This window comes from Amblyomma maculatum, chromosome 1, assembly GCF_055883805.1.
Source record: "Amblyomma maculatum isolate TAMU_Amacu chromosome 1, ASM5588380v1, whole genome shotgun sequence".
NCBI classification, from domain to species: domain Eukaryota; kingdom Metazoa; phylum Arthropoda; class Arachnida; order Ixodida; family Ixodidae; genus Amblyomma; species Amblyomma maculatum.
In genome coordinates, this window is record NC_139344.1 from 192,807,434 (window position 1) to 192,828,504 (window position 21,071).

At 45.9% G+C, this 21,071-nt stretch overlaps 1 protein-coding gene across 3 annotated transcripts in view; it reads right to left on the bottom strand.

The window, feature by feature from the left end:
- RecQ4 (RecQ4 helicase) overlaps positions 1-21,071 on the bottom strand; it is a 50,571-nt gene that overhangs the window by 22,372 nt on the left and 7,128 nt on the right. For all 3 annotated transcript variants that reach the window (XM_084589944.1, XM_084589943.1, XM_084589945.1), the window contains one exon: positions 5,029-5,280. In XM_084589944.1, coding sequence (XP_084446070.1) covers positions 5,029-5,280 — 252 coding nt within the window. The remainder of the gene's footprint in view (positions 1-5,028; positions 5,281-21,071) is intronic.

The window sequence follows — 21,071 nt, forward strand, 5'->3', positions numbered from 1 at the left end:
TCCCGGAATTCGATGATTGGCGATGTTTTACCGTCCACCATTGAATGGACAACCCATGCGTTCACAACTGCAGTTCCAACGATGAGCTCCACCGCAGCTTTCCTATACCACTTGAGCCCTTTCCGTAGGCAGGAGTAGTAAGACGTCATTTGGTCTTTGTAGTCAACGCCCTTTTTCGCCGCGTTGTAGTCGAGGACTGTGCGCGGTTTCATGATCGGCTCACCCTTTCTCGTTTTTTTTCCGGTATCAACAAGGCTGGCGTCATGCTCAGCAACCGTTGTCATCATGAGAAAGGGCCGTTTATCTAACCACTTCAGCACCTTTACGCCGTTGTGGGATTCAAGACCAACGACTTCCCCTTTTTTTAGTCTAGCTTCTGTAACTTCTTTCCGAAGCCCCTTTCGGTTCGACCGGAGAGTGCCACATAAAAATGTATCATCCTTCAACAGGCGTGACGCAAGCGGCATGCTCGCATAGAAGTTGTCTACGAAAAGTGTGCGACCACAGCCGGTGAAGCCAGCCATCAAATTTACTACTACTTCTTCGGCATGCCCCATGCCCGCTATGGCGTCAGATTTTCCGGCATATATTTGCACTTTCAATGTATAGCCTTCCTTCGTGCAGGCCTTATATAGCTTGACTCCATACTTGTGGGCTTTACCTGGGATGTATTGCCTGAAAGCGAGGCGTCCACGCCACGGAATCATCGTTTCGTCAATGACAATCTCTTTGCCTGGCTCCAACACTGAGCAGAAATTGCGATTCATTTTATCCATCAAGGGTCGAATACGACAGAGACGATCCTGCTGTCCGCTCGGTTCCTCGTTATCTGCGAAATGTTATATCTGTTATATCTCTACCGCCATCTGTGATATGATAGTGGAAACTCATTTTCATGCATTTGTGGAAACATATCGTCGCCGCACTGCAAGAAGCGCCTCGTTGTTTGCGCCAGCACGGCTGGACTGCGTTGCGTGACCCACCGGTGGGCCACGACGCAGTGAACGTGTTAAATTTCGAGCCTTTTTCAATGTCTAAATGTGAGGACTGCGCAGCATTTTTGCTTTAAAAATTTCCAGTTACATCTCATGGTGCATATGGTTCTCAGTGTTACAATGTTAATCATCATACACGCACTATACGTCTGTTGCCAACACAGCCCGCTAGCTTTACTAATGTTTATGTACACTTACTGGCACACTAGTGTTGACTAATAAATAGTTTTAGAGGAGCGCATTTGTGCCTCCGCTACACTCAGCTGGCAGGCAGGAGCACTACTGTGCATGCATCGAACATTCGGATGGGGGTGTGCAAGCAGACTGGCACATCTGTTGTTGCATGAGGGGGGCCTACATGTTGTGTCCCCACACGGCTTCGCGAACATAACAAGTGTCAGCTTAAAAACAGCATATGCCTTTCACTTCACATTATAAATTGTTTACGTGCAAAAAACATTACAGTAAGGCGGAAAAATAAAGCAGTTTTTTTTATCTAGTTATACTTTCTATAACAAGGAGCTCTTCGTGCAGTTCGCCTTGAAGTCACTGGAACTGGGAAAGTACCGCAACTGCTGGAATCGGACCACCGTGGCCGCCATATTTGTTCCAGCTATGGAGGCACGTTCGTGGCTATGCATGTTTCTCGCAGCTTCGGAACCTGAGGAGCGTTTTGAATGGGTGCATTTCTTCAAAATTAGTGGCCACAGGATTCACAAGCTGTGCTTAGATAGTAAGCAGGGTGCCGAACTGACTGGAATTTTTTCGGGTTCGGTTCGGGTTTGGTTTCGGCTCCGAAGGCACATTCCGTTCCGTTTCGAATCAGTTCAAACGGGTTCAGAAAAAAAACTTCGAGTGTATTTTGTTACTCCACATTTTAATGCCAAGTTTTCTTTTCTGGTGTACAATAAAAGCTGAAAGTTCTATTGTTGTTGTGTGTCTATTGTTATTGACTCAGATGTGACGGGCTACAATTAGTTGTACAAACCTCAGCAAAATGTTTATAATGCGTTACTAACGATGCATCATGAGCAGAGGTGCTAAGAAGCTCCGCTAAAACTGTGTAATATTGCTTGCATGACTCGTCTCTTAAGAAAATTAAGCACATATCAGATCACAGGTATATGTAGACTGGGTATGATCTTTTGTCCAGAAATTGCTGTAAGGCAAAAAAGTAATTTTCTGATATGATTATCTGCTTGAAAATGGTTTGCACTATTTTTTAAACTACCAACTTCACAAAAGTACCAGTAGAACCTCGCTACAGTAAACTCTGATATAGTAAAGTGAAATTGAAGTCTCAGTTCATCTTCTATAAACTGCATATTTTTCCCCCTTTACAGTAAAGACATTTCTGATAAAAATCGGTTATAGTAAAGTGCGTCTGGCCGAAGCCAATACTTCTCACAAAATGGCATCACCGCATACATGCTACCTAGAATCGTTAAGCAAATGTTTCTTAAGAAAAAAAAAGAAAAAAGAAATGTTTCTTTTTTTATAGTACCAGGCTCACCAGCTTGGAGGAGAAGCCAACTTAACATAGGCCTTATAGAGCCGTGAGGGAAAGCATGTGGTGCGTAGCAAAAGAAAAAGTAAAGCTGGCTACGAACATGGAAAGAAGGTGGCACAGTTCGTTCAGAAAGTAAAAGAGAATGAAAGTGCAGCTAGAAATAAGGAAGGGAAGAAACAGCTGAACATTCACAGCACTGTGCAGCACAAAGCACGGAGCAGTAGAGGTGCGCCTTGTGCAGCTTTTTTTCACTTAACTGTCTCGCGCATTCTTAAACGACAGAAACAAAGAAAGACAGCGTCATGTTCATGCAAGGTACTGGTTTTTACATGAAATCAAGTTCAGTTGTATTCATAGCCGTGTTGCCTTCATGTTAAAGAGGTACTTGCGCAAAAGGTAAAGAAAACAATTTTATAATTGAAAAAAAGAAAATTGCACAGAGGTGTTAAGGGAGGAATGAATGGTACTTTAGAGCGTTTTTTTTTTTTTCTGATAAAGCAACAAGGCATGTTTGGTAGGTAGTCATGTAATTACCAGACAGCATCCTCAGGGCCATGCCATCATCAAGAACTGATCTAGTAAAGATTGTAGCCAGTTCGAGTGACTTATAAAAAGGTTCTACTGTATTTACCAGATGTGTTTCAAGCTATCTGTAATTATGCACCTATTTCACTCATAAACCACAGCTTGGTAAAACGACAACAACCATGTCTTTCTAGGACTTGCTTTGCAAGCATCAGTATGTGACACTTGCGGTATGCCTGAAGCCTGTGCTGCACTTCAGCGACAGACAAAACACACTCCTCCTTGTTGTGAACAGGTGTACAAATAAAATAATACTGACAACTCCAAGTATTCTCTCATAATATGCAACAATAAAATTGACTGTCTTCATGTAGAAGTGCACGAGTGAAACTTTCTTGCATTAGCAATGAATAAGTATAATTTTTGTTAAGTACACATGCCACAAGAATTGGACTGCTGAAGTGTGATTTATACTACTCTGTCTGCGACTGCGCAAGCAGGGCAATATATACCATCTGGTGACGGAATACACTTAAGAGCTGTATGAGCAGCAGAACTTATAGTCAGAGCCGACATTAGCTACTGTGCTGAACCTCGAAGGCAGGATGTGCCAATTCATGTAGGAGCTCAATATGTGCAGCGCATGCAAAAAACCAAGCCATGGAGAACAGCACTAGGAGACAGCCAGCTGGCCTGCAAATGGTGGCAAACAAGAAAGAAAAAACAAACATGCCTGTCTCCAAGGCAACAACAGGAGGTCATTGCTTACAAAAGCGTCAATTAGAAAAGCGGCGGAGGAAGAAGTGAAAGTCCGCAGCATCAAAATTTCAAAGAATGGTGGCAATTCTAATATCAAGAGACTCGGGCATGTAGCACGGTAGCATCATCTGCACTCTAGAAGTCTAAGTAAACCAGGGGAGCTTGCCACGCAGTCCAAAAGGAGGAGACACAATAGGGAACGGTTCCTTTCCACTTTGAGGTGAAATCAGACTCCAACTTTGAGGTGTAAAAGCGATGACGGGAACAAGGTCAAGCAAGGAATCTTTGAGGTATGAGAAAGTACTGGTTTCCACCATGGGGCTCAGCACTGTGGAATTGGTAGCCAACAAGAGAGCTCACTCTGACTCCGCAGCAGCATCCCGCTGCCCTAACTGGTGAAGGTCCCTGTTTGGGCTAAAAGCAGCTGTCTTTTCCTGGCAAGAGGCTTCCCATTTGGTGGTAGCAGGCCTCTTGCCACAAAGGTGCGCCTCCTACTCATGACAAGCATGAGACCAATCTGGCACCTTGCGGTGGCAGCTACCAACACTGGCACCAATCTGGCACCTTGCGGTGGCAGCTACCAACACTGGCGGCTTGTCATTTTCGTAAGGTCATTAGAAGAGACAAGAATTGAAGTGTTCATTCACACTTAGCCTATTTTAGAGCAGTGCTATCACAGCATGCAAGAGGGCAGCTATGTTAGCTTTCTTAAGGATTCTCTGTGCTCTGTTCCTAAATATGAAGAAAATATTTATGCAAAAAATTGCATGCTGCAAGAATTTTTGTTTGAAACAATAAATACAAGTTACAACTAAAACGTGGGTCTTCGCAGATATTTATAATTAAAAAGGCTAGGCAGAATACAAATAAGAAGCAAGAAGCGGTGTTCATTCAATGCAACTTCTAACTAAAATGTGCGTCTTCACAGATATTTATAATTAAAAAGGCTTGGCAGAATACAAATGAGAAGCAAGAAGCGGTGTTCATTCAATGCAACTGCCAACAACAAGGAGCTGCATTTGTCCATGCAGGATGGCAACTAAATACTTCGCTTGAGTGGGCCAGCTGGAACATCGGGACACGGTTCAGGCTCCCCAAAAGCTCAAAAATATTACAAATGTTACGGCTCTCATGTTACACATAATGAGAACAAGCAAAAAGCTATGTATCGCAAAAAGTATGCAAAGGTTTTCTACCAAATGTAATCAGGCAGTCAACAGGCAACATGAGCTTCTTCACCTTGTACAGCTGCAGGTATGAAGGTCGGAAGTTATGTGACCACTCGGAAAGGCAATGGGCTTCATCAATGCAGGCAAAAGCCACTGGAGGCAGCTCCCGAACGATGCTAGTTGCTTCCACAAGGCTCTCAGGGGAGACAAGCAAGAAGTGGACACGCCCTTCTTGAACGTCTGTCACAACTTGCTGCCTTTGGGCAGGCGGCATAGCACTGTGCAAGAATGCTGCCTTGAGACATGGTGCCAGTCTTGCCACCTAGGAGCAAAGCCAAGCTCAATAACCCATTCACAAGCCTCAGGCACACAGAAAAATAAACAACAAACCTCTGACATGGTGTTAGTGATAAAAAGCCTATCAATAACACATTAACGCATCTGATGGACAACATATTTCTTGAATGTTTGTTTTTTTTGGGGAAAATAAACCTTTCCACAAGGCTGCCTATGGCCCCTTGAAAGCATACTTATCTGTATATCGGTCAGTAAAAAATATGTTCGCTGGATTAGCTACTGGAGTAAAAAGAAAATTATTTTGATTCGATGAATGCTTAGTACTACACCAAATTTAAAAATGAGCAGCGGAATTGGCCTGACATTCTCATCCCTGCTGCTTGGGATTCACAGTGCCACATGTTGCTATTCAATTACTATGCTGTGAGATACCCGTGCGAGGTGTGCTCGGCACGCTTGTGGTCGCGTGTGCGCCGTGGGCACCGCGGTTGCGAGGTCAGCGTGATGAAACCAAAACCATCGAAACAGTCTGCTGACGCCACTGCTAGACAGCGCCCTCTGGCTAGAAGCCTGATGAAGATAGCTCTGATTAATAACTAGGCCTGAACTGAAAATTTTAGGCTGCCAATTTTTTCGGATCTGCATACGTGCAAATCTGACACGATAAAATAGGTACAAGAACCTCGTATTACATGCGGGTTTTTACGGCAGTTGCTACAAACGTGCAAAGGTAGTGTGGCCCACCAGAAAAGAAGAGAGGACAGCGAAGAGCCATATGGAATACGAAAAGAAAAAAAAAAAAAGCGACAGATATACAAAGTAGCAAGCCAAGAAGTGGCAGCACGGCAGCCACTGTCGCACGTAAGGCTCTCAGCAGAATATTGCAGATTCTTTTTCGTCAATTTGCGGAATATAAAATTTTCCAATACAGAAATTTAGAGGCTTTGTCATCATAGTCCAGTGTGCTTAAGGGAGTCTCTCAAGATGGAGTAGGATAAATATAAGGTAGTAATTACTCATGACTGTTCGAAGCTAAATGGCTATAATGAAATGCTATGCACTTTCACAGAAACTTGGTTCCCAATCGAGTAGTTGACCCCAGTGATGCTCCTCCCCCGAAGGTGTGTACACTACCCTTGTTTTTTGAACGCGCCCCTTTAATTATTTTTTACATTGATGATTATACCAAACATGACTACTTCTTCCCCTCTACCCTCAACCTGCTCCATTTAGAAATTTCGACAGCCCCTTAATTTCATTGCCTGGAAAAACCCTTATGAACCATTCAGCGCCACCCTACCATCAGCTAGCTGTTCTGGTTAGCTTTACAGCTTAGGTAGAACGATTGCCCTAGACGGGAGATGGTTCTGCTTCTATCCCTGAACCATGATGAATTTCTTTTTAAATTAAGTTTCTGTGCAAGTTGCACAGCTTTCTTTAGTAGACATATGTCAGAGTTTAGATGGTTGTTAATGAGCAATTATTTCTTTGCAGCCTATTGCCGTTAAGATGCCCCACTGCGGTGGCGAAGTGGTAAGACACCCTGTGCCGGAGTACCCGGGTTCCATCTCAACCGCCGGCGGCTGCATTTCGATGGAGACGAAACGAAGAGGTGTCCGTGTACTGTGCGATGCCAGCGCATGTTAAAGATCCCCAGATGGTTGAAATTACTCCGCAGCCCTCCAATACGGCTCCTCTTTCTCACTTTCCACTTTCACTCCCACCTTCCTCCCTTCCCTTACCGCACGGTTCAGGTGTCCACAGAAACAAGTGTGACAGATACTTTGCCCTTCCCTTCCTGTGAACCAATTATTTACATTAACCAATTATATTGCTGGTAAGAAGAGTTCAATTAAGACGAATTCTCGGATAGGATGAACACTGCTAGTTTGTTTCTGAAGGAGATGAGCTTTCACGGCAGCAGTCGCGTACCACAGCGATCCACATACAGTCAAATCCACTTATAACAATACCGGTTTTAGCAATATATCGGGTATAACAAAGGGCAGTCTCTGCACCGTCAGGTTTGTCATGTGTCCTGTGGTAAAATAAACCGCTTTACAATGGTGTCATATTATATTATCGATTATAACAAACAAATATGGTCACTGAAAGTCAACAAAAACGCGGAAACGTGGCGACAACAAAAGTGTGCGCTTACGCGGAGACACTGACAATGGTGGTGCAGTGACAATAAAAAAAAAGGAAAGAAATCGGGACAGAGCAGGTCGAGCCAATGCGTTGGTCGGGTGCGCCGGGGAAGCTTGCATGCCGCGGAGACGCGAGGGAGGACGGAGCGCTACCGTTGTCAGATAGGAAGGGGGACCGGGACATCTGAAAGTGCCGTACCCCCAGAGTCTCATATAGCTCATCAGCCCATCATCATTTGTTCAACACAATCAAAAACGAAGTCAGACTTCGGGTCAGAGGCATGTCCGAGCTCAATGCCACTTGGGTCCACCTGATGTGCAAGGCCGAGGCTACAATGCCCAGGACGGGGATGCCAAGGCCTCCCTTATCCCTAGGCATCTTCACCACAGGTCTTTTGACCTTGTCCGGAGCTCCATTCTACAAGAAACGGAAAAGTAACTGCTCCAGGCAGAGCTTCATCTGTGCCGACAGAGGTGTTAAACCAGCGACATAGGTCAGCACTGAGTAGAGGAGGGACCACGTGATAGTGGCCCGAGCCGTGAGCGGACACAAAAGCTTCTCATATGCTCTTGACCTAGATTCGATTTTCTCTTGAGTAAAGGATCAATTTCTACCTGAAAGACCTTCTGAATTGAAGTAAAAATCAAGGAGGCAGACTTCAGCCTTCACGGGAAGACCGTGAGCAGGCTGAGGACTGGATGGTGCACAACCAAAATAGAGGGTGGCACTACCTCACGCAAAGGAGGGAAGGCATAAGGCGCTGCTAGGCACGGCCATTCTGAGCTTTGAGCGCTCAACTTGCATCCTCTGCACAGTGGAGCAGTCCATTCTGAGGGTGCGTTGACCGTAGTGCGCTGCACTATCCTCCCCTATTTGCTTTGTCCAGGCCCTTGCTTCGTGATTGCACATATTTTGTGGCAGGCATTAAGTAGCATTCGTGCACGTGTCTTTCTAGCGTGGTTCTCTTAGTGTGCCATCATCATTGCCACGATCTTGCTGGCCTTGGATTTTTCGTGAACAGCAATGGAGGATACTCCTTCAGGAAGCTTGACACAACCGGGCACAGAAGAGGAAGCGAATGGCAATACCGCTAGAAGTTAAGCCGAACATTGTACGTGAGCACAAGGATGACGCAAAAGTGTGCAACATGGTGTGCAAGTACGGCCTGATGCAGCCGAGAGTATCGACAATTATGCGCAACTAGCTTAAGATTGAGAACGAAAGCGATACCAGTGCTGCCCATGCAGTTGGATGCCCTGCAGAAAGATGTCGACCAGATTGCCGTGAAACAGACAACGCTTACGGATTACGGGTTTCGTCCCACTACAAAATAAAAAGTGTAAGCTGCCTCGTCCTCATTAAGTGTGTAGCTTATAATGTTTTCTTTGTTTTTTTGGCCTAACCCGGTTATAACAATGATATTGTGAGTGCTGTGATGCTTCATCTTCATCCTTCTCTCCAGAAGAGATCCATCCTTATCGCGTAGTGTGATTCACTTCGGTGTGCGACCCCGGCTTCAGGTCGATAATAAACCTGGACTACGAAGCTCGTTCTTACACGTACTGGAGGTGTGTCTCGATTTCCTCGCTGCCTCGTCCCCTGCATCTACCTGGAGCTCTGTTCCGGTCGCCGCTTGACAGCTACCACCATCGTTATGAGCCAAGAAGGGACCGCCAATGTTTTGGGTTCTTCCCACTCCACACCAGCTCCTCTTACTATTTGGACTGTGAGCAGCCATCAGCATGACCCCCAGATGATTGCTGGTCTACGCGGCGACGACACTGATGACTGGCTTGACAACTACGACGGCATCAGTGCCTTTAACCAGTGGGACGATCCCCTCAAACTTATAAACATGTCATTTTACTTGACTGATGTGGCCAAAACATGGTTTTTGAACCACGAGTCGACTATTCCGGACTGGATCACATTCAAGAAAAAGTTACGCGAGATATTCTGTGCTCCTGCTGTTCGAACGGAATCCGCTAAGAAGAAGCTAGATGCTCGAATTCAGTGATGCGGTGAGACTTATACATCTTATATAGAAGACGTCCCCGCACTTTGTCGGCGTGTAAATGACACCGTGCCAGAAGCCGAGCGGGTCCGGCACGCCATTAATGAATTACTCGCCTTCAACGCACTGGCTGTGCAGAACCCTACCACCATCAACGCCGTCATCTAGACCTGTCAACAACTGAATGAACTTCAGTCTATATGCCTCCAGCCTGATCAGCCTTCCTTCAGTTCTACTGAAGCCTTCAAACTCTGTGTGTTTATCCGCGGACTAATTCGTACAGAGCTTCTAGTTCAAGGTGATTCGTGCCGCACCAAACCTGAGCCACATCCTCCAAGTGCTGGCCTGCGCAGCACTATCAAAGAAGAGTTGGCCTCCGTGACTTTTTCCCCTCTACCGTCGACCGCCCCTACCACCTGCCCTGCGCTTACGCACGCCCAGATCGCATCCTTGCCGCCTGCATTTGGAGCGCCTACTCCACTGGTGCCTCCGAGCGCTCAAGTCACTGTATTAGCCCCACCTGCAACGGCGCCGTCATACTACCCCATCTGAAGCCCAGCCCGCCGTTTGTTATTACTGTGGCTGCCGGGGCCATATTTCATGTTTCTGTCGTCGCGGACTCCAAAATGAACGACGCGGCTACGAGTCATTGGAAACAGATTATTCTAACCACTTATCCGGCTATAACCACCGGTCATGCCCTGATTATCTCCGATGTTTATCACCTCCTCCAGAAAGTTCCGCAGCGCCGCATGGTTACTGGCCTTCCAGACGCCGTACCCCTTCGCCTTTTCACCGCTCAACCTCGCCGCTTAGCCAGGCTTCTCCGATGCCCCCTCCCCCTTTCCTATCGAAAAACTAACCACTGCAGTTTTAGTAGGAAAAACCGCATTCTTCGGCCATCAAAAAAGTCCTCCAGAACATCCCTCCAATATGATTTTAGTTTGGGCAGAAGGTTTACATGTTGAGCCTTTGATCAACACAGGCACCACTGTTTCTGTGAGACACGCTGACTTGTGTTCCCACTTGCGCAAAGTGAAAACACCTTACTGTGGACCTGTACTCCGTGGAGCTAATGGTGCAATCATTCGGCCTTCTGCTAAGTGTACGGTGCGAGTTTTTGTTGACGGTGTCCGCCCCCATGTACAATTTGCTGTGATGTCTCCTTGCGCCCACCCCGTTATTTTTGGCCAGGATTTTCTGTCTGCCGCGTCAGCCAGCACTTCGTGTCGTGACAGGGTCATCAATATGAACGAGACCGATCTGTTTTCTGATCAGCCCGCGCCCCGACATCGCCTCAATTTTGACTCAATTTTGCCTCCTGGATGCTTATTACGCCTACTTCTAACGACATTGATAATGGGGATGTGCTCATCACATCTTCTGATCGCCAACTAATCCGTGGAATCGCCTTACCGCCAAGTCTTGTTCGGTTTGAGTACGGCACAGCACTTGTCGCTGCTTTGAACACTTCCCCTGAGCCTATAGTGCTGACCAAAGGGACCTGTTTTCCTTGTGCCCTAGGTATTCAGCTGGTGTCCCTCACCACCCCCTCTTCCTCACCAGCACCTTCTTCCGATGCCTCTCTGTCTGTTCTCTTCAGAACCATCAATCCGGACCTCCCTGCTTCTCACCGCCAAGCATTGCAGAAAGTACTTCACAAACACCAAGCATCCTTTGACGTCACTTCTGCGACCTTGCGCCGAACTTTTGCTGCACAGCATCGCATCATTACCCCAGGTACTGCTATTGTTAGCTGCCGCCCTTATCGTGTTTCTTTGTCAGAATGTAAAATCATCGAAGATAATGCAAATGATATGCTCCAACGAGACATTAATCGGCCCTCAGCCAGCTCCTGGTCATCCCTGGTCGTGTTGGTAAAAAAAAAAGGACTGGTCAGTACGTTTTTGTGGTGATTACCATGCACTTAACAAAGTCACTAGCAAAGACGTTTATCCTATGCCACATATTGACGACTCCCTCGACTGCCTTTAGGGCGCTGAATATTTCTCCACCTTGGATCTGCATTCTGGTTACTGGCAGATTCCGATGCATGAAGCCGACAAAGAAAAAAACTGCATTCGTTACTCCCGATGGGCTTTACGAATTCAATGTCATGCCTTTTGGACTTTGCAATGCCCCCGCTACGTTTGAGCATATGATTGACACTATTCTTCGAGGGCTTAAGTGGAAAACCTGCTTGTGCTACCTGGATGACATAGTTATCATATCTGAGACTTTTTTTGATCATTTATGCCACCTTGATCAAATGTTAACGTACCTGGCATCCACCTGTCTCCAACTGAACACAAAAAAAAGTCATTTCGCAAAGAAATAGATTCTAGGTCACCTCGTCAGCAGAGATGGCATTCGTCCCGACCCTAACAAGCTTGCCGCAGTTTTGAACTTTGCTCGTCCTCAGCAGACTAAAGAACTTCGTAGTTTCCTCGGCCTATCCTCATGCTTTCGTCGTTTCATTCGCAATTTCGCTACCATTGCTGCACCTCTACACCAGCTTCTTACAGACCGCACTGCTTTCATTTGGTCCGAAGAATCCGAGGAAGCTTTTCAAACCCTCAAGAATGCTCTCATTTCAGACCCTGTCCTCGCTCACTTCGATGACAATGCTGCCTCCATTCTCCACACCGATGCCAGCGGCCTTGGTATCGGTGCCGTCCTGCAGCGTGATACTGCTTGTTGGGAGAAGGTAATTGCCTATGCCAGTCGCACTCTGACACCAGTGGAACGCAACTACACCATCACTGAGCAGAAGTGCCTTGCCATCGTTTGGGCAGTTCAGAAATTCTGCCCCTACCTCTGGATGCCTGGGCCGTTGGAGTCTGCGTCTGCAGGAATACACATTCCATGTCACCTACAAATCTGGTCGTAAACATCAAGATGCTGATGCTCTTTCCCGTTGCCTGCTTCCAGAGTCCCTGGGTAGTGCTTCTTCGATACTTCCGGTGTGCATGCTCGACGCCCCAATGTTGTCAAGCGCTCCAGACATCACTGGTCCACCTTACGCAGCTGCTCCGAATCACAACGCCCTTATTTCCCACCAGCGAGCAGATCCATACACAAGGTCTTTAATCGACCGTCTGATCGGTGCTTCTCAGCCTCCTACCGCTAGGATGCGCAGGCAACTTCAACAGTTCCGACTTGACAACGCAGTGCTCTCCCGTTACATTTATTGCTCTGAAGGCACCCGTTGGGTTCCCGTGGTCTCGAGAGCACTTGGCTCCCATATTCTGCTACAGCCGGTGACTTAGACTTTCACAAAACTTACCATCGCATGAAAAGCCATTTCTTCTGGCCTGGCCTCTCCTCAAGCGTGGCAAAATATGTCGTTTATTTTCTGCCATGACAACACCGCAAACGGCCAACTTCATCTCCCGCTGGCCTATTACAGCCTCTACCTTGCCCTGCCACTCCTTTCGTCATTGTTGGCAGCGACTTATACGGGCCGTTTCCATTGTTCACACGAGGCAATCACTGGGTCGTCACCGCCGTCGACCGTCTCTGCCTAATGGCTCAGCGTATGAGGCCGTGACCTTCTTTTTGCAAGCCCTTGTACTGCGCCATGGGGCCCCTTAAGTCCTTCTCGGTGACCACAGTCAGATGTTTCTGTCGGCGATTGTAGCTGAAGTTCTTGCAGCCTCTACCACACTTCACCGCATGACCTCCAGCTATCACCCGCAAACCAATGTGTTGACTGAGCAATTCCACCGCACGCTTTCTGACATGCTGTCTATGCACGTCGACCAAGACCACCGAAATTGGGATGCAATTCTTCCTTTTGTTACGTTTGCCTACAACACGGCTGTACAGCGGACCACAGGTTACACCCCGTTTTTCTTCGTTTACGGCCGTTCTCCCGCTACACTTCTTGATGCTTCTTTCCTTTCTACACCTGCCTGCTCCTCATCGTCTCTTCCTGACCAGTTCATTTTCCGAGTGGCCAGATGCCGCCGGCTTGCTTGCCTCAACACTGAAGCTAATCAAGAAGATGTCCGCATGTGTCGCTACGATGCGACTCATCGCCAAGTTTCGTTCCGTCTCAGTGACGAGGTATTACTTTGGACACCATTACGCGCTCCTGGCCATTGTGATAAATTCCAGCCCCGTTTGATCGGTCCGTACGCAGTTATAAGACAAACCTTCCCCATCAATTATTGAGTTTCCCCTGTTTGCCATCCTCCGGACAGCCGTTACCGTGGAACTGAAGTTGTACACGTTTCATGCATGAAGGCTTTTATTCGGCGTAATACTGCGAACTAAGTGCGGCCAGGCTACCACAACTATCGTGGGGGAAATAGTGTGAGCACTGTATGGCGCTTCATCTTCATCCTTCTCTCTAGAAGAGATCCATCGTCATCGCATAGTGCGATTTGATTCGGTGTGCGACCCGGGCTTCAGGTCGCTAACAAACCTGGACTACCAAGCCCATCCTTACAATACAGTAAAACCTCGTTAATTTGAACTCGGCTTATTCGAAATACCACGTAAATTCAAGGTTTTCAGCAGTCCCAACATTTTCTATGAAAATTTTGCTGGATAAATTGAACAGTCAGCGTGTCTCAACTTGGTTAATTCGTCGGTTCTAACTGTGGCCTCAGTGATCTCTGCTATGCGGCGCACATCTTGGAGGCTAGAATCAGTTTTTAGAGATTCTGCTAGGTGCCACTAGCACCACTAGGTCTTTCCGCGTTTCCATTGTACCTTTGTCTACCCTTTGCGTTGTGGTCGTCGCACAGTCCGGTCTCGTCGTTTTTACCGCATTTCGCCTAGAAGCAAGTAAAGGGCGATCTGATTCAGCGTTGTTTCAAGCACGCTGGGTTTTCTAAGCGGGAAGATGTCTGTTCGCCCCATGAAGAGAGTGACGGTTGCAATGACTTGTGTGATACCGATAGTACATTAGACATTGAAGGGGAAGCACTCTGTGTGCGCATGAACGACATCGCTGAAGACGACGGCGGCTGCAATCTCATGGACTACATGAACGCAGAATGTGGTGTGCAAACATCGTATGCGGACTTCGAAAGTGAGATCACTGAAAGAGGACATTCCGACGACGATAATCCTGATGCTGAACCCGCCCTTGTTCCAGCTTTAGCTGAGGTCGTAGAGTCACTAAGTGTTTTGCGCAGGTTTTGTGGAGTGTAGTGGTGGTAACAGTGATATGCAGTGCATTGTTAGTCAACTGAAGGACATGACTTGCAGTGCCGCGAACTACCGCGGCAAGCAGTCGCGCATCGATGACTACTTCAAGTGAACATCTAAATAAAGGGGCTGTATTGATACACCAAGGTATCATGTAATTATTTTCAATTTTTCGTCCCTTTTTGATAATTTGAAACCCCGGTTAATTCGAAGGTTTTTCGCGGTGCCAAGGACTTCGAATTAACAAGGTTTTACTGTATTTCCATGGCACTTCAATACTATTGCAAAATGTTTTGACTGTAATGGGGGGAAAAGGGGGGAGGGGGGGGGGGAGCTCTCTTACCGTTGCACAAAATGATGGGACACCATAGCTCCATTGAGCCATTACACCAGCATTGGCAAAGATTTAACATGGCCAGATCACGGCATCGCGTGCATGTCTCGTGCTGTACACTGCCTCCCACACAAAAAAGGTGCACATGCGCAAAGTGTACCTGCTTGTTGGCTAGAAAAATCTGGGGTGACATTTTCAACTGACGCGGTGTCACAAAATGCATTAACACGATGCAGAGATTGTCAGATTTGGGCGCATTGCCTGTGACGGGCACAAAGCTGCATGGTGTGTTTGCTGGTGGAGTTGGCAACAGGCATGCTGCAGATGAAAAGAAATGATTTGGTTTGGTTTGTGGGGTTTAACGTCCCAAAGCGACTCAGGCTATGAGAGACGCCGTAGTGGAGGACTCCGGAAATATCGACCACCTGGGGTTCTTTAACGTGCACTGACATTGTACAGCACACGGGCGCCTTGCTTTTCACCTCGATTGAAAAGCAGCCGCCGAGGCCGGGATTCGATCCCGTGTCCTTGGGAACAGTAGTCGAGCGCCGTAACCACTCCGCCACGGCGGGGCTGAGATGAAAAGAAATGAGAGAGAGATAGAACTGCCCTCTGGGCACCTTCAGTCTGTTTATACAGACAGAAAGCAAAACGCTCTCTCTCATGCATGCGTACACGTGCACGCACGAACACACACACAAAGTAGCAGCCACTGTGAGAAGCAGTGAGAAAGATGAGACGGTGAAAAAATAAAAGCATTTTCAAGTAAGAAAACATAAGCCAGTTCCATGCTCTCAGTCTTCAGATCACTTTATGCATAGTGAAATCACACTCTATCTGCAATTATCCTCTCTCTAGAAAGCTATTTTACACTGTATTCATGTCACATTAAATGAACACATCTAGCATGCTGACATTTTATTTACAGGCACTTCTGTTAAGGCAAACTTTGATAAAATGAAAAATTTCCTATTCCATTAAAGTTAATCCTAAAGTGAGTCACCCATTTTAACTGTCTTCTCTTCCAATACCTCAGTGCAGAGTAGCACGCCAGACGGCAAGCCTTTTCCAATCTAAGTAAGCCTCTCTGTCTTGAAGCATTTACCTAATTGGAAAAGGCTGAGAATAAAAAATTTTCATCTCTCATAATGACCAGCTAGTTTCTCAATAACAAATATTATGAATAATGGCATTTAAATATTTGTTGCTTATCTATTATGAAAAAAGTACAATTCAGTCATTACTTTAAATCCTTCACAAGTTTATTTCTTGATACATACTAATTGCTTTGCATGTGTGTGTGACAAGCTTCAAGGTATAGAGCATTTATTTTACTGTGAGGTCATTACAGGAACTGCGGACAATAGCAGAAGCAGGACCCGTAATTGGGTTTCCAGTAATAAGGGCATTACAACAGCTCAATGTCAGAAGCAAGCAAGAAGGTAAAAGTGAGAAGGAGGGTGAAAGAACACAATCTGAAAGGAAAAGAGAGCAGTAAGAATTAAGCGCCCAATGAACACCTCAACCAGCACAAGTGGTTTGAGTTACTGTGTTTACATGGGGGCTAAATTTAAAGACGAAGTTTCAAGTGCATAAACTCCAACCACCTTTGCAGGCCGAAGTGTTCGAAACTGGGTTTGCCCCCTGAGGGACAAAGGAGGGTTTAGATGGCCACTTCAGTGCAAAGCCAAGGAAAAGGACTGCAGGCACTTGTGCTCCTAGTTGACAATATGTATACTGTATTTCCTGGTGTATTAATTTCGCACCTGTGTATAAGTTGCACTCTCCCCCCCCTCCCCCCTCCCTGCATATAAAACCTGCCCCGAAAAAAAAAAAAAAAAAAAATTATTCTTGAGTGCATAAGGACGTGCTGAGGACACTTTCGTCAGTGCAGGGAAAAGGTGTTTCTCAATCTCTTGGAAACATGCTGCTTTTCCTTGACATGGCTCTCAGACTAAGCTCTTAGCCTATTCCTCAATTTTCTGCCTTTCTGCCATTGTCCGCACCATCCACAGCACAGTCTTTGGCAGCATGCCAAGATGCTATGGTGCGATTGGCAGTGCAGAGTGTTTGCTTTCACGAAAGCCGAGCATGCCTAGTTTATTCAGCAAACTTTGCAGCGTGACAAGGCATTGCGGCCGGGGCCAGTGGGGGGCATGGAGTGTTTTAACATTGCTCACACTCAACAATTCGCATAGCCCTCCTGCAAATTAATTTTTTTTTATTTTTATTTTTGCTTTTAACGATCGGAGTAATCTCAAGGGATAGTGTGTGACATAGATAATTTTTTTGCTCATGTCAAACTGTCTTTCTGGCCCGGATCCCACTCTCCATAATACAGGGCGTTTTTTTAAACCGTTTACTGATTCTTTAAAGAAAGGCACTGATATTACTGTAAATTCTGCCTTCACACTTCACTTTACGCTGCATATTGCAATCGCAATTTTGAAGACTAAAGATTCAAACCTAATACAATTTTTGCAGCATGTCCTTAAGTGCAACAGATATTGAGATATTTGCGATTGAATTTTCGAACACTCAGAGTGCGCCAGAAATCCTGCCCATGATACTACATAAGAGACTGACGAGATGATGACGACAGCCGACAGCACCAAGGCTAGCTGCGACTGTAGCAGACAGGCGCTCGAGAAGAGCGCATAGTCACTGCCTCCGTGAGCAGTACGTGCTCTTTTTTTATTATTGGCATTGAACTTGAAGGCATGCTTCCTGCTGTCAGCGGCTTCGAAAAAGCAACATAGAAATAACGTGCAAAATTTCCCTTTCCGCTCTGGCTCGGACAAAAAAGGACCAGTGGCTTATTGGCTTGCAACTTACTATTTTTCACTGGAATCTCCCCTGCTCCGCTGGCGGCTTTCGATTCTGTTAACAGAACGAACAAGGCTATTACAATATACAGTATGAATTCTGAATGTGCGTTGGAATGGCAGGGCAGCTGCAATTGCGACATTAGTTGACCGGGAAGGTGCAGATGGTTGTTGCCTGTGTAAAAACGAATGGCAATGCTTGCCTTGCCTAAAGACTCTAAGTCTCCGAGAATCCTGGCTGCCCGGTTCCATCACATACAATGACAGCTAAATTCCACAATTTGTTCCAAACCACAGGATCTGTGCTTCATTCAAGGAAGGCAAAAGGCATTTATTGCGAGTGAAGGATTCAAGATAAATGTTCTCGCCTATGTTCGTACATAACCCGAAGCCAGCATCCGTAAAATTGGCGAGGCTGTTGGATCCTCCCGCTATTCTGTCTGGAGAAAGACGATTATAAAAAGTGGTATGAATTCAGCAACTGGGCATCAGTCATGGACAGTATCGGCGATACATGTATCTTCTATATTATCTTTAGATACACTTTGTGTACCGGTATTAGATATTGTGTGCTCCAAATGGAAGTATCAGGGTACCGGTATCGAAAATACACTTTTTGTGTATCATATATTTTATAGATACTCGACACTAAAAAAAACCTCTATTGAAGCCGCTGTGAGTCAGACTTTGGGTTGATGGCACACGCTCAGGCGGTAGTAACAACCTGAGAAAGAGAGAGAGGGAAAACTTTATTGTCGGGAGTAGTCTTAGTGGAAGAGTACTACAACCTAAGTTACCTCCTGCTCGGAGTTCTCTCCGAATGCCCCGTCTCCTTAACCTCACTGATCTGTCCAGATTCTCTTCCTTTAAGACTGAAAGAACTAATGGCAAGTAGGTTCTCACGAGGTTGTTTACTTGTCAGCACCGAGTGCGTGCCATGAAGCCACTAATCCATTAACAGATACATAGTAACAAAGAAACAAAAGTGACAGCGAAAACGCAGGAAGGCAAACACGCAGTAGGGACCATGCTCACTGCTATGCCCCTATTCTCTCTCCCACTCTTTGCCTCTCCGCCCCATGTCAGTCTCTAATCAGGCACCTCATTCTCGTCAAGCAGCATGCTCAGTGTGCTGTCGAACGCATCAATTTATGAACAAACCTTCTCCAAATCCCTGACCTCCACGTGTCGGCTCAGCTGGGTGGCAAGAACACGAGCTTCTAAGGCCTCAGTCGGCCACGATGCAATCGGCTAATCGCCGTTGTTGTAGTTTACAGAGTTTGATTAGAAACAAACCCATTTTTTATAACTGCACCTGGACGGGACTGCCACTTGACGTTTTTCAGTAAACACTATGACGTCTGGATTTTTATGAAATGCACAACATGAAAGCTACGTAAATCTACTTTTCCAGCACATAGCTAGAATAAAAAATTATTCATTGTGAAAAACTTTTTTTCCCAAAAACATTTTAGCAAAATTTGAATAAAACTTGTGAAGATACCTTTGTATCTTAAAGTTAAAGCTGGTACAATTCTTTCTGAAATGTGCGAAATGACTTAACATCATATTAGTCCCTGTCTGTTAAAAAAAAGCACCGTTCTATCTTTTATCTACAACCAGCCTACAGCTGTCAACTGAGGCTAGTGAAGCTTGAGATTCTTAAGTACCCCAGGATCCTCGAGTCGACATGGCTATAAGGCATTAAATACAAAACTGTGGTGTGCTAGTTTGCTTATGTAAAGCGGCTTTCCTCATTTGCCTCACTCATAGCGCAGCCACATCATAGAGCTGTTTCCGAATAAAATGTTCAGCGATTTTATTTTTGCTGTTTTCCTTATAGATTTTGACAAAGAATGCACAGCATCAAAAGTCTGTTACTGCACTGCTGGTAAATAACTGTTCAGTTCCACAAATGCACGCATGTTGCATCTTTAGCACAGAACAAACCCAGGGGCCACCGGGCAAGTAAACTTATTATAGACCTTTTCAAAATTGGCCAAAGGGCGCTGCCATATTGGAGACTGGGCTGTGCTCATAACAAAGGAAAAAGCTGTGGATTCTCCCCCCATACCTGGTTCTCAGCCCAGTCAAACCGGTTTCTCCAAGGGTCGTGAAAAGGTCTATAGTATGAATGAAAAACAACAGAAAAAGTTTCAGATCTATTTTTATGTAGCCAAGTACTCATAGGTCGTTTTGTACAGAGAACGCTGGGCTGCTTGTTGAAATGATTGCTTCATTGTAACCATGGCTTCAATCCATTGAGGAGTTCTTAGAAGGCCAGCTGCTCAGACAGAGTAGCTACGATAAATCCTTGCTGTCAGATTCGTTTAAGCCCTTTTAAAGAACTGCGCTATATGAATACACTAAAGGTTCCAGGAAGCACGGTAAAATTTCCCAACTTCGCTAATCATATTACCACCTTTATAATATTGGGATTACAGTGATGTATCGAAGCATCGAAGGTACAGTGCCGAGTATCTGTATTGAAACGTAATTTTGGTTTTGTATCTTGTATTGGTATCAGAAATACAATTTTTCAGGGTATAGAGTATCGGTATCAAAAATACAATTTTTCAATATATCGAGTATAGGTATCGAAGTTGCTTTTTTGAAGTATCTTGCCCAGCCCTGCTGGGCATTGATCAAATGTGACGAAGACTCAGACGTTTTTAGGAAAGTTCTTTGGACAGACAAGGTCCACTTTTGCCGTAATGGGGAAGTCAATGTACACAACGCCCCATACTGGTCAGATCAGAACCCGCACTCGCTCTGGGAGCACCACCACCAAGTCCGGCAGTCAGTGAATATCTGGTGCGGCATTTACTAAGATTGAGTAGCGGGGCCGTACTTTCTGGAAGAAAATCTAACAGCAAAGTCATATCATACACAGCGAGCATTCTAAGTGGCACTGTCAGTGATTTCATGTCCGAGGTCTCGTTAAGTCAAGTCCATGGCTTGTGGTTTCAGCACGACAGGGCGCCTGCGCACTTCTCGTCGAATGCAAGGGATTGGCTAGCCAGCAACTTCCCCGCTCAGTGGATAGAGTGCGGTGGAATCCCATTCTGGCCACCTAGGTCACCCGACCTAACTCCATTAGACTTCTTTCTTTGGTGTTACATCAAGAATGAAGTCTACGCAACTGAACCCAAAGACGTGGCAGACCTCAAACAAAGAATCATCAAGGCATGTGTGAATATACCCCCGCAGGTTGTGAAACGACTGCTGCAGTCCACGAAGGAGAGATTCATGGCACGCATGGCAGTTGAAGGCAAATATGCTTTCAGAATCCCTGATGCATAAAACCTAGCCACCAAGATACCACAGGGCAG